The sequence below is a fragment of the Mesoplodon densirostris genome, chromosome 20 (genome assembly GCF_025265405.1).
Source record: "Mesoplodon densirostris isolate mMesDen1 chromosome 20, mMesDen1 primary haplotype, whole genome shotgun sequence".
In the NCBI taxonomy this organism is placed as follows: Eukaryota; Metazoa; Chordata; class Mammalia; order Artiodactyla; family Ziphiidae; genus Mesoplodon; species Mesoplodon densirostris.
The window spans coordinates 4750929-4765606 of record NC_082680.1 but is presented as its reverse complement, the minus strand read 5'-3'; the positions used below and the strand labels follow the sequence as shown (position 1 = coordinate 4765606).

The 14678-nt window shown below is 42.1% G+C and overlaps 1 protein-coding gene across 10 annotated transcripts in view; it reads left to right on the top strand.

Annotated features, from left to right (window-relative positions):
- NEIL3 (nei like DNA glycosylase 3) overlaps positions 1–14678 on the top strand; it is a 476723-nt gene that overhangs the window by 428909 nt on the left and 33136 nt on the right. For 7 of the 10 annotated variants that reach the window (XM_060086013.1, XM_060086012.1, XM_060086010.1 and 4 more), the window contains one exon: positions 9532–9659. In XM_060086013.1, coding sequence (XP_059941996.1) covers positions 9634–9659 — 26 coding nt within the window. In that variant the 5' untranslated portion in view covers positions 9532–9633. Of the gene's footprint in view, positions 1–2102; positions 2360–9531; positions 9660–10107; positions 10243–14678 lie in introns of those variants that run through there. The other 3 variants (XM_060086009.1, XM_060086008.1, XM_060086017.1) reach the window with 2 other exon arrangements.

Here is a 14678-nt window from a genome sequence, read left to right as displayed (position 1 = left end):
GCTATTTGATACTCCTCCCTTCCAGGGATAAAGCTTAATTCCCCTCCTTTACCCGTTGTGGGCTGTACCGAATGACTGGATTCTAATCCACTGAAGGAGCTGAAGGCGTGGGCGTGCCACTTCAGAGACCAGGTAGTAAAGGCCAGTACAGTGCAGCTTCCTCCTTGCCTTCCGGCTTGATTCACACACGGTGGGGATGGCACCTGCCATGTCAGGAAAACAGCCAAGCAACCCTATGGAGAGACCCATAAAATGAGAAACCAAAGCCTTCTGCCAACAGCTATGCAAGAGAGCCATCTCAGAAGTGGATCTTCCAGCTACAATCAAACCTTTAGTTCACTGCAGCCCTGGCCAATGTCTTGGCTGCAACTGCTTGACAAGCACTGAGCCAGCACCTAAGACCCAGACCCCTGCCAAATTTCTGACCTGCAGAAACTTTGAAATAACAAATGGGATAATCTGTTAGGTAGCAAAAAATAATGACTAAAAAGGTAAACGTGAATAAGGTGTATGAGGACTGTCTTCCATCAAAGGGCAGAGATTATGACTGAATCTGGGTTGTAGGGAATAGGATTCTTCCTTGATTATTTAGTAACTTGACCTAGCAGAGTAAACAACAATTAAACAAGAAGGGCTTCCCTGGTGGCGCAGTGGTTAAGAATCTGCCTGCCCATGCAGAGGAAACGGGTTCGAGCCCTGGTCCGGGAAGATCCCACATGCCTCGGAGCAACTAAGCCTGTGGCCCACAACTACTGAGGCTGCGCTCTAGAGCCCGCGAGCCACAACTGCTGAAGCCTAGAGTCCCTGCTTTGCAACAAGAAAGCCACTGCAGTGAGAAACCCGAACACCTCACTGCAACTAGAGAAAGCCCGCATGCAGCAATGAAGACCCAACGCAGCCAGAAATAAATAAAATAAATAAATTTATTTTAAAAAACCAAAAATTAAGCAAGGAAGTACAAAGAATTCTGAACCTGATCCAGCTAACTTTTGACCACTAATCTCTCCCTACAGAAAGACATTACTTTTCAAATTTTTGAATTCAAGTCTTTAGTAATATATACTAATTCAAGTCTCTACTACATATATTTTTCTGGTTTAACGACAGCAGTGGTATGCTTGTTAAATCACTTATAAATTGACACTGTTTTAATGTGCTGTTTCAATTTTCAAAAATGATTAGATTTTTTCATTTAAAAAATTGTATGGAGTCCTTATCTTAATGTATTTACATGCACACATCCTTGTGTAAATTTGAAAAGCTATGCATTGCCCTCTGATTTATATAGAGCCCTGACTTTTACTTATTTATTTATATTTATTTATTTATTTTTTGCGGTACGCGGGCCTCTCACTGCTGTGGCCTCTTCCGCCGCGGAGCACAGGCTCCGGACGCGCAGACCCAGCGGCCATGGCTCACGGGCCCAGCCGCTCCGCGGCATGTGGGATCCTCCCGGACCGGGACACGAACCCGCGTCCCCTGCCTCGGTAGGCAGACTCCCAACCACTGCGCCACCAGGGAAGCCCGGCCCTGACTTTTAAAAAGCAATTTCAAATAGCGTTCATCCCCAAATAGAATGGTTGCATGAATTTGGGTAGGGTCTCGCTTAGTTCAGCTATCAAAAAATGAAGAGGATTTTAATATACACACTAAAATATATTTGGCATATATGGCCACGTTTTCTAAGACATGCTAAACCTATAAGAGAAAAAGCAAAAGCTGCTTGCTCTACAACCCTCCCCTGACTCCCTCTGCGCCCACCCACGTCCAAAGAGGGCAAGCAAAGGCCTGCCAGGCAAACCTCGGATTTTAGGACAGAATAAGAGGATAAGGTCCAAAATGTGGGTGTACGGAGCAGCTCAAAGACAAAGGCAAAACCTCAAAGCAAAGAACAAGTTGGAGCTTCTGAGGTTTCAACTGCCTCCGCTTTCACGATACAGCCCCGGTGGGTGGCAGGTGGGCTGCGCCCGCGCTCACATTTCTTTCCCTGTAATCCCGCGTCCTGGCCCGGGGCGCTGAGCCACTGCGCCTGCGCCCGGGAGCCCGGCCCGCGGACGGGGGCGGGGCTTCCGGGGCGGGGCCGGGCGCGCGGGATATTTGAATCTCCTCGCGGCCGAGGTACGTGCCCGCGCAGACGTGAGGTTGCGCGGCAGTTTTCTCAGCGGGGCCGTGCAGCACAGTGGCGCACAGGGCGGCCCGGGAGATGGTGGAAGGACCGGGCTGTACTCTCAATGGAGAGAAGATTCGGGCGCGAGTGCGCCCGGGCCAGGCGGTGACGGACATGCGGGGCCGAGCGCTGCAGAGCCCGGGGGGGCCCGGTTCGCCGCCCTCGGCCTCTGGGGCTGCGGGCTCCTCACAGGTAAGCCGCTCCTATATCTTGCGAGGGGACCAGCAGGGCGAAGTGGAATAAAAACCCCGTCGGGTTTCCAGGGTCCAAAGTGTCATCTCTTTGCTCTGGTCCAGGCTCCCTGGGGCCCCGCGTTCCCGAAAGCTGACCTTGTGTTCACCGGAGGGAGAGGGCCGTGCTATTGCGCCTGCGCAGTTAAGAGCTGCTGGGCCGCTGCGCTAAGGCTGCCGTGGAGAGGCCCGGGCGGGGAGTGACGGAAGGTGTTTTATTCCAGGTCGCTTAACTTCTTTACAGCCCAGCGAAAGGTGCTCCCTTCTGTCTAGAGCTGCATTTTCTGCTGTTAATGTTATCAGATCTCCGCAACCCCTGACGTGTTTTTTTCTTCACATTTTTAAGACAATAAGCTTTGTAGGATAAAATTCTAGCTTCTCGCTTGCCTAATATTCTGCAATTGAAAATGTATCACAGCTAATATATAATTCTGAAATTTCACATAGAAGATTAAGCACCAACCTTCCCACTCAACTTAATATTGCCGTCTAATGAATGGGCAGTGAAACCCGTTTTGGTTCCCTTAAGTGGATTTATTGCTTTTTAAAGGAAATTGTAGCACAGCTTCTTGCCACTCAGGCATGCATTCCACATGGTGTGGTATTCATTTGCTAAGAATTTAGAACTTAGAACTAAATTAGAATTTAGAATTTAGAACTAAAAATATTCTGATCAAGCCATCGAGCCTAAAAGCCCTTTAGATGTACGGATGGTTGTATTTCATGGATGCGTGCAGTATTGCGCAGTACTTCAATTTCTCCTGCAAAGCTTCATCATAGCCTTTAGTCCTGGAAGAAAAAGTTGCCTGCTGTGAAATTAGCATCTGCTTACAACTTGAAAGAAATGAGGTTCTAAGTTTGAGAAAATACATTTTCAAACTTGGAAAAAGTAAGTTTTGCATCTCCTTCCGGTTGCCCTTGTACTTTATTTATTTTTGACTTTATATGTCACTTAGTACTTTGCACCTATTATTGTAGCGTTTCTCTCAAAATCATTTCAGGGTACCACAGAGATGGATCTTGAGTGGTCTCTTAAGAATATTAATGTTTAGAAAAATCAGTCATTCAACAAAATTTTGAATACTCAAGGAACCTGGGGAACAAAAACTAACACCATCTTGTGGAGTCTATTCTTTAGTTGGAAAGATACACAGACATTAAGTAAGAACAGAAAGAAATATACATTGATAACTTCTCTAAAGAAGGGATACACAGTTCCATAAGAACTTACAGGAAGTTCAGGGAAAGCTTTGCTGAGAAAGTAACAGTTAAGCTGAGGTATGAAGGGTGAGGAGATATGCAGACCTGAACTGAAGGTTGGCAGGCGGAGCGCTTCAGGCAGAAGAATAGCAAAGGAAGAGAGCTGCGAATACATGAGGCATCGAAAGAAACCTGGTGTGGCTGGAAAAGGGAGGATGAGATGGAAGGAAGGTGGTTTGAAATAAGACAGGATTGGGATTGGTGAGTCGGAGTCAGACCCTGGGGACCTTTGTAGACCTGGGTAGGGACTCTATTCATTTTAGGAGTAATGGGCGTCTTTGAAGGGTGATAAGATCCATTGACACTTTGAAAAGATCACTCTACCTTGCAAAGGTAAAATAAAAAGCGTGGAGGAAAGGCAGGGTAGATGCAGCTTCCTCAGTTACAGGAGGACTGAAGGAATCCGGGGAGGCCTGCCTGGACCTTGGAGGAGGTGCTGGTGGTGGAGATGAAGAGAAGGGAACAAAGTCGATGTTTCGGAAGTAAAGGCAGTAGGGCTTGGTAACTATGGCATGACATGTTACAGGTGTCATCATTGACATCATTCAACAATAATATATTTTGTATTAGGTCTTAAGCTTGCTCCCGAGGATACAAAGATGAGTTAGATAAACTTCTTTCTGTGAGAATCCCACTTAATGTTTTTTTGTTTGTTTGTTTGTTTTTGTTTTTTTGCGGTACGCGGGCCTCTCACTGTTGTGGCCTCTCCCGTTGCGGAGCACAGGCTCCGGACGCGCAGGCTCAGCGGCCGTGGCGCACGGGCCCAGCCGCTCCGCGGCACGTGGGATCCTCCCGGACCGGGACACGAACCCGCGTCCCCTGCATCGGCAGGCGGACTCTCAACCACTGCGCCACCAGGGAAGCCCCTATTTCTCTGAGTTTTGATCCACTGTCTTGTCAGCATAAAATTATGCAACTCTGTAAGCATATTGCATAAAACTCTGTTGGAGCTTTGGAACCTTATGGTACGAAACAACATTGGAGTATAAATGAACATGTCTGGTTAATGAGCTGTGAAGAATCAATCCTCCGATTTTAATTGTTGGGTGGATACAGTATTGTAGTGAAATTGGTATGTAATCTGCATACGTTTTCGATCTCCCGTCACAACACAGGACAGGAAACAGTTTCTTTGTAAGTATTCATGTCATTCGGAACCTGATCCCCCGGCTCCTCCGTCACCCCTTCAGGCTCATACATGTAGCCGGCTCTTCCGATACCCGTCTTGGTCTTCACTGTGCCTCGAGCAGAGCGGGCAGAGTCTCGTACACAGTTGAGTGGATGGAGAAGGGCAAAGCTCTGACTAGCGCAAAACTGGTTTTGATGAAGGATGTACAACTAAATGCAGGTCGGACTCTTTCTTCACGAGTATGTGTTTTGTTATGTATGTTAGATGGAAATTCCTATTACAAGAAAATCGTGAAGCCACATAGGAAAGGTTTTCCTCCCTCTTCATGGTGGGGGGAAAGAATCAGAGCTCATTTTTATTGCCAGTACGTAAAGGAAGGAGCTATCCACAGAGACTCAGTTTTCCAGCCAAATGAAGCTTACTTGTTTAAATCCAAAAAGGGGTTTTAAAATTGCCTTATAGTCACTCGCTAATCTTGTTCAGTGGATACTGATAATGGTTTCACCTTAATGACTCAGCACTCAGCATTATATAGTCATGGAACAAGGTCAACAGAGAACAGACAACAGTCTCACGGATGAGGGAACTCAGGGAGATGACTCTCCATGGCCACTGGAGCTTTCACCAAACAACCAAGTATTGGGGGTGATGTAGAGAAAAGGACATATGATTATCTTGATTTTGAATTCCAGCTCCTTTGTTACTTCCTCAGCTGGAGCTGCTTATACTTACATCTTTGCTTATTTGGTCAGGATTAGATTAGAGGACATATAAAACTCTTAGCTTAGTGCCTAGCGATGTAAAGTAAACGTCCTGGCAATTGTTTGTTCCTTTTTCTCCCACATCAGGGCTTTCTCACCAGACCCACTTATCAGAGGCATGACCTATTCCCTTATGAAGGGGTGTAATCTTTTGGTGCCCTCATGTTGTGTATAAAGCATTTAGCCTCTGAGTAAGCGCTTATAGCCTCTGCTCTTACAAAATTGTAGAATATATTTTGATGAAAGGACCTAAAGACCTCTATTTGGGGGCTTAGAGACCATTTTAAAACTAGGTTCCTTGATGGTTTAAATTGGTAGAGAAGTGACTTCTGATTACTGAAAGTGTCGTTGTATTAGGAAAGTAAAGCATGTGGGAGACAAAAAGGAGGACAGACTATGAATGTAAATATGGTTTTATTTTCTTCCTCTCTGGGGAAAATATGTAACCGCACTAGAGCTGAAACATTTATCTATGGAAAAGTCTTATTCTCTTCTGAAAAGTTCATCTTCCTTGTTCACCCATGGATAGGCAGGATAAATGGTAATCGCACAATAAACCATGTGCTGTCTCCGAAGATATGTGTTGTTTTGACGATTTCATATTATTAAGCCACTTGAAAATGGGAACGTGAACCCTTCTCCGGTCCTACTTAAAATTGTGGCAAAGGAGATTTTCCTCTCTATTTCAGGAAAAAAAAAAAAGGATGAAATGTTCAAATAATACTGTAATAGGATTATAGGGGCCAAAATGAGAAAGTCACATATATATTGGGCCATTGTGTATAGTTACAGCAAAAATAATAGGCTTGTGGAAATTAATTTTTGAATTTGTCTGGACAGCTGAAGCTTATACAAAGAGGTGATAACCCCAGATTCCACAGTAGGGCAAGTGAATATCTTGTAAATCTTTGGTTTATTGCAAAAGCCTTTCCCAGTTTGTACACAGGCGCTCTCAAAATAAATGGAACAAACCATCACTGGTACACCAGAATTTCCCCTAAATGGAGTTTTTAAGAAACAGTTAAAAATATATGCAGGTGCTTGAGATGGGCGATTATAAGTTGAATTTTTTATTTTGCCCTGAGTATATTATCTAAAGCTGATTATTTTAGAAATGATAGTGTACTGGGAATCAGGGGATTTGGTCAAGTGCTCACGTGATAGACAACTGGATAAAAAGATCTTTTTGTATCACCTCAAAACCCAAATAAGGTATTGGAATAGATGTTTTCAAAGCAGCCATTTAAATGCTAAGTAAGCATCTTAAATAAAAACCAGGACAGGCTGGGACTGGTCGCTGAAACTACATTAATCTCTTCCTAAACCTTCCCATAAAGTTCTTTTTACTTTATGGGAAACTCTGGTAAATATAGTATTTTACATCCATCTTGCGTTTTGGTAGTCAGGAGAATTTGGTCCTCCTATATTTAAGCCTCACTCCATTGAGGATAATTAGAAAATAAGAGACTAGGGTGTTAATAATTTTCAAAGGAGATAAAACAGGTGGTAGAGTAGAAGTTTTTGCCAAGAAACCTTGGCAAACCTTGGTAAAGCAAGATGGGGATGATGGGTGGGGAAGACAGCAACCCTGTATTTTAAAGCCACACTCAGTTTTAAGAGAGGAAGAAGGAGGGATCTGATTAATCCCACAGATGTTTCCTGAATCCCAGGCATTGTGTGAGGTTCCCAGGGATATTAAACACCAGAGTTACTTTTCTCCAGGAGTTTATGGACAAATAAGGGAGAAACAGAAGTCACAGACAGATCATCATTCAGTTTGTTAAGTCCCATCATAGTGGTTGGTGAAAACACTGTGCTGGGTTTGGCAGGTTGAAAACTTCAAGATGATTCCTCTTTCCAGCGGGGAAATTCCAGTACCAGAGAGAGGGAGACACAATACATGTGAGCAAGGAAGAGGTTATACTAACATGTCATTTTAAACCCAAGCACTTCATCAAGTATTAAAAAATGAATTCTGGGACTTCCCTGGTGGTCCAGTGAATTGGCACTAGAGTTCATCCAAGAAAGAGAAGAGAAATCAGAGGCGAATGTTCTGAGGACATGGTGACACGTGTCTGTAGTTCCTGATGCTAGAATCTCCCACAGGTTTTTTTTGGGGGGGGTTGTTTTGGTTTTTTGTTTTTTGGTTCGTGCAGAACTGCAAGGCTGTCACTATTAATTACTCCTGTGCATTCGTCATTGGTCTAAGTCTGTGATTGATTCCGCAGTTCTTATTTTGCAGAGGAGAGATGTGAAGCCAGTTCTTTGAACTTTAGGCAGTTGGGAAAGTTTGGCATTGGCTGTAGCCATTACAACTGTGAATGGATTTAGTGGAAGAATAGTGTCTGTTCATGCCTTCATCTGCTTGGGCTGCTATAAGAAAATACCACAGACTGGGTGGCTTAGACAACAGAAATTAATTTCCTTACAGTTCTGGAGGTTAGAAGTTTAAGACCAGGGCTCCAGCCAGTTGTTTCTGGTGAAGCTCTCTTCCTGGTTTGCTGATACCACTTTCTTTTCACATGGCCTTTCCTCTGAGTATACAGGAGGAAGAGAGTGTGTTCTCTGGTGTCTCTTCTTATAAAGATACTAATCCTGTTGGATCAGGGTCCCACCCTTATGACCCGATTAAACCTTAATTACCTCTTAAAGGCCCTATTTTCAAATACAGTCACAATGGGGATAAGAATTTCAATGTAAAGAGTGTTGGAGGGGACAAGATTTAGTCCCTAGCAATTTGCAATCTTTTTTTCTTCTTTTTAACATCTCTTATCCCTTTATCCCTTTGAGCTAAATACCACAGTTGTCTTTTTTTTTTTTTTAACAAGGACCATTTTAGTCAAAGAATAGAATGAACATATCATCTTAAATATATAGGATGACAGATGTCTGTAAACCAAAAGTCTGAGAGTCACTGAATGGTAACATCCTAACATAAGTGGAGGGAGAGTTGTGATTTGCTCACAGACAGTATCTAAAACTTTTATAGTTTTATGATACCAGTATACATACTGCCCAGCTTAAGAAAAAGAGCATTATCTATGTCATCATTTTCTATGTCATTATGTCATTGTTACTTGGAAGGCTAGTCTATTGATTTCTTTTAAAAAAAAAAGATAGGTTGGCAGGGCTTCTCAAGGGATATCTAAACTCAACCCATTCCTTTCCTTCACCCACAGAAGAACTGAGATTTTATGTTTGTAATTTCCTTGATCTTCTTGATACTGGTCAGTTCATATGTTGTAATTCTAACAATATGTTGTTTGGTTTTGCATATGCTGATGGGGGAAGGAGTAGTGGGTTTCTTTTTCCTTTATTCTGAACACTGCAGTTGGGGAGGGAGAGAGGAGAAGACCTCAAATCAGATCCCCCTCCTTGGGGGAACCCCAGGCTTTATCTCTGATCCCCCATATCCCACAAGACCATGAAATTGAAGCTCTCATTCCTTATGTCTGGTAAAATGCCTTTCTAATAAAAGCTGGCTTCTTACCTTTGGGGTTCTCTCTCACTTTTACTTGGTTTTTGACCTCTTATTCTTCCTTACTGGCTTACGAGTCAAAATGTCTTGTTTTCATATCTTATCCACCATTTTTAGCTGTTTGTATCTGAATGCTCTTCCGAGGACCTTGGCTGCACGTTGGAAATGAAAGACTCTGTGCCCTAGTTTTTAGCTTTAAAACATTCACATCATTTTTCTGTGCTTTTCATATGCACGGAGCAATGTGGTCCTGGAAGAAGTTCATTTTGATTGTGTGCCAATGACTTTTTTTCCACTTAATTTTTATTTGGCCTCTCTCTTTTTAAATGACTGCCTAGTAATTTGACAAAATGTATGTAAATGGCTGATTACATTATTTGACTTGTTGGAGATTATTCTCACTGGATGTACCTGGGCATGAAGTAATATAAAAACATTAAGAATTAAATTATGATTTTTGTTTCGAGTTTGTGTGTGTTTACATATGTGTATGTATTTTCTCCTAGGCTGCTGCACTGAATAATAATAAAGATTCCAGCCAGAATTTCTTGAGGCTGTTTAATGGACACATTTACAGTGGCGTGGAAACTCTGGGGAAGGAGCTCTTTATGTACTTTGGGCCAAAAGCTTTACGGTAAGGTAAATCTGTACAGTACGTCTTATCTCTCTATGTTTAGAGATGTGTAGAAGGCTTTTCTTGCAGTTTGCTGCATGTCACATTTAAATACATAGAAAGTACTCCATTTTTAAGAGAGCTCTAATACAAGAGGTTGAGATTCTATCATGGAAAGCAATAAGCAGAAGAAGAATAAATTGTGACGTCATTGTTCCTTGAAGGGTTAGTCAATTTATTTCTTTTTAAAAAAAGATGACAGTCTGGCAGGGCTTCCCAAGGGATATTAGAGCATTCCAGCTCTGTTTTGCCCCTCCTCAAACTCCCCAGGATGCTCTTTTCCCTCTCATTTCCACCAAATATTTATTGCATTTAGCGACATTATTCTCTTTATATTTATGACAGCTCCTCATTTGGTTTGAATGTCTCTGGATTTTTACGTTTTTCTCTCTTCCTTCTTTCTCTGAAGGCTTGTACGGAAATGGAAACTTATTTATAGATTTCAAAAGTTTCCACAGAAGTAACCGGTTCCCTGCTGTTTCACAGTGCTTACGGAAATTCATTGAAAACACATTGGTTGACTTAATGATAAAAATGTCAAAAAGTATGTAATCACCTATCTAATTTTTGCAAAACATACCAAAAAAGGCCTGTGGATTAATATGTCTCTCAAATCTGTCTTCTCGGAGTTTAGCCTAATCTGTTGCAAACTGTAAATTTAAACCTTTTTTAACGTTTAAGATATTAAGATATTAATATTAAGATATTAAACAGTTTTCACCTTCTTAAAAGTTGTTACTGGACCCCATGCTTCTAAGTGAAGGTGAATAATGGTTGCAAAGAGATAATATGACTCTATGATTGTTATTTATTGCATCTCATCTATTGCATGTTTAGAGTACTTCAGACATTACGTGATTGCTTTTCCTTTGACGTGGTCTCTTCATTGTCAGCAGCTGCTGTCCTTGGACAGCGTTGTCCCTTCATGGTTTCTCTCAGCCTGGAATTGATAACATCAGCTCACGCCTCCAGGTTCATGCAGCAGTGATCTACTGCAGGCTACATTATTGTGGTAATAGATTGATTGATGTGATTGAAAATTCTTTGCTCCAGACAGAGTAGGACACAATGGGATCCATGTAAGATAGTTGAAAACATTGATATGTTATTGATTCTCTGTTGTGAGGTGCAGATTTATTTCTATAGCACGAGAGGGAGGTTTTTATCAAGTATTCTCCACCAGACTGGTAAGGGGGGAATCATTTCTCGGTGCAGAGCTGTCAGCAAGTGTTCCATGAAATTCTAAACAAGGGCAGCTGTTTCCTCAAACTAAGTAACTAGTACCATCCCTGGCGAGTACGTGTCTCAGTACATGGATGGGGACCATTGCGATTCCTGCGGCCTTGACTGCTATATGATGTAACAGTTCAAGGTCATTGGCAGATCAGCTGTTTGAATATGAAGTGAGCAACCTAAAATCACCTGTATTCCCTTTCACAATTTAACATAAGTTACGAAAATGCTCTCCTAACCTACACTTCTTGGGAGGATGGATGACAGTGTCAGAGAAATGGGGTCCTGTGTAAGGCTGCAGGTCTGTGAGCGTGAGATAGAAATGTAGTCTTCATTTCTGACCTCTGTTTCCTCCCCACCAAGCTGGTCTGCTCTTTAGAAAGCCGATAGTAGGAAACATGCTTAATGATCACAGTTCTCCCTCAATAGGCAGCTTCTCACAACTAAAATTGCCCATGGATTTAGTACATCTTATAGGCCAGGCCATGAATCTTCCTGGGATTCATTTGTTATGAAAGTAGAATACAGGCCTAGCCCTCTGGAAGAGAATCTGCCATGTAAAATCCACACTTCAGAAAGATACAAATTAGACAGTGACTATTTCTGTTACTAAAAGATGTATCAAAGTGCTCGAAATAGTGCCAGAAAACAATAAAAATGATTTGATATGAGTTTATTTTAGGAGCGCAGATGTGGCGTTAGGGGTGATTGACACCTATACTCTTTCTGAACACTTTACAGAAGCTCTTCATCTGTAACAAACAAAAAAGAGTCATGTTTAATTTTTTGTTAAATATGTATCAAATACTCATTAGAGCAAACTGAGAAACAATGAACAAACAAGAATAAATTTATACCTTCACAATCCCACTACCGAATAGAATCTCTATTAACCGTGAGTGCATGTATTGCCTGTACTACGTTATTTGTAACTCTGTTCACCCAGACGTGCCCATCCTACAGTCTGCTATTTTCAATCAAAAGGAACGCAGCTTATATCGTGAACTTATATATATATATATATATATATATATATATATATATATATATATTTTTTTTTTTAATGAATATCTTTTCTAAAACACTTTGGTATTTCCAACTTATGGTTTATGTGACTCCAATTGTTTGCAATTACATGCATACTCAGAGACCAGAAACTGTATCTGAAATATTTTGGAGGCTTTGCCATTTTAGTGAAACATTATACATAATCAATTTTGTAATTTATTAGAGCTTGAGTGATATGATCCTCTAAAGAGAAATGCAAGAGATAAGGTGACAGTTCTTTCTGGTTTGCTGAAAAGTCTTTAAGGAATCCATGATACGCTACTTATAAGAGGGTTTTAGAGCTTAAACATAGTTTTGTAATCTGTCACCTAACATGTTAGGAAAAGTTGGAGTGTGATAAGGACTCCAAATGAAATATTATACTTCAGAGTAGTGAATACCTACTGTTTGTCCAAGTGCCCACTTATATTTTGGGGACAGCATTTCCTCTGGAAACTGATCATCTGGTCCCAATAACCAAAGAATTCAAGTTGAATTTAGCATAATCTTACTTAACTTTCTCTCCCACGTAGTCGATTGGGTCAGCCCAAGTTCTTTCGTGAACTTTCTCAGCTGGAGCTGAGATGGATTAGGCTCTCGTGATGGAGGAAAGCTGGGGCTGTGAGGCCGTAAGACTTGTAGGTGGCCATTGGCTTGTCCAGAAAGACAAGGTGATGGAAAATACAGCCAGCCTCCATAAAGCAGAGAGAATCCCAGAGGCATTTGAGCCCCTAATTCCCTCTGTTGCTAAGATCCATCCACCTTCTCGCCTTGCCTGCGGTGTGATTCTTCAGCCTTCCTGAGACTCCGTAAGCCACCATATATCCCTTAATGCCTACACTTTTTTTTTTTTTTAAAGTCTTTATTGGGGTAAAATTGCTTTACTGGCTCATGGATTTTGTTTTGTTTTTGTTTTTGTTTTTGCTGTACGCGGGCCTCTCACTGTTGTGGCCTCTCCCGTTGCGGAGCACAGGCTCCGGACACGCAGGCTCAGCAGCCTTGGCTCATGGGCCTAGCTGCTCCATGGCATGTGGGATCTTCCCGGACTCGGGCACGAACCCGTGTCCCCTGCATCGGCAGGCGGACTCTCAACCGCTGTGCCACCAGGGAAGCCCAATGCCTACACTTTTTGAGCTGGGTCTCTGTCACTTGCAATTTAAGAAAACTGACCATTAAAGTAATCTACAGGTAGAAAAATACATATTTTTAATTTTTTAAATAGTAGCTTTTATCTTGTATTTCAATTACCATAATGCTTTCATGTGTAACTGGAGAAAATATAGAAATCTTTACCGCAGTCATTTACGTTCCCTTCTGCACCCGACAGCCTACAGGGTCGGGTCACTAGTTCTGCCGCTTTCCTTTTCTTGCTTCTTTTCACAGTACACATCATCTTATTGCAGTTTTTCCCATATTTTAAAGTAATATATAAGCCAATTGTAAAACCTTAAGATAGTTCCAAAATATCTAAAGGAAAAAGTAAATACCACCCATAATTACTACTGTTAAAAAGAAAACACTCAACAGTTTTTGTAAATATCATAGATAAAATATAAATTGTATATATACCATATATAGTTTATATTACATATGCATGAATTATAATATGATATTGCATGTTATGATTTTTATATAAACAGGAATTTTAATTTATATTTTTCCCTTTTTACATAACATGCTTATTGCATTGGTCAATGTCAAAATGTACATTAATATTTTCAATGTGCACAAAGTGTTCTAGTCTATGGACGTATCATCATTTTTTTAGCTGCCTACTGACTACCTACCCTGCATATTCCTGTCCTTAGGGAGTCTCTCCACACTCAGGTCCCCCAGCCCCCCGGGGGCAGACTGCTGTTGCCTGTTACTCAGTGAGAGGTTCATGATAGGGAAACAGAGGTTCTTGTTTCTTCCAGAGCAGCTTTAATTTTGGGCAGGCCCTGAACATGTGGGCCTCAGGGCTGCAGCCCCTCTCCTCCCTAAGGCAGCCGTGCTTCCTTCGCTGTGTGGGTGGCCTTAGGTCAGAGAGTTTCCTTGCTCTCTCCCCTGGGACTGGTGCCTTGAGTATCACTGCACCAGTCTGCACCAAAGTTGATTCCCTGCCTCATGCCTAGAGGCAGATGGCTTTTGCTTCCGTTCTTAACAGCAGTGCACTTGGCCTGGGCCTGGAGGCAGAAGGGTTTCCTTCCCTCTGCAGTGGCAGACTACTTGCTTATCCTTGTTACACAAGACTTCCTCTGCCTGCAGGTAGTTTCCTGTTACTCCTTCAGGGACAGACAGCTTTTTGTTTGTACCTCTCTATTGGCTAGAGCATCTTAAAACTTTCTAAGACTTCTGCTTTATGTAAGAGGCATGTTCAAGAAGCAAGGAGACAGGGTTTCATGCAGGCAGGTCCCATGTCACCAAGGGTGGCTCTTTCAGGTCCCCTGCCATGACTCACATCTTACCTGTGGGCAGCTAACTTGTGGGTGCCTGTGGGAAAGAGCTTACAAGTGAGGGCACACTCTCCTTGTGTCTGGGGCTCCAGAGATTCTAAATCGTCAGACTAGCCACACTATTTAAAAGTTTGTTGAAAATATTAGCTGTTTTCTTCTTATCCATTTCTACAGTAGCTGTCTCTTTCTCCCATACACTTCCCCAGATGGAATACTTTGTGTGTCTGTCTTTCCACAGAGGGGCTTATCACTCTTTGGAATTTAT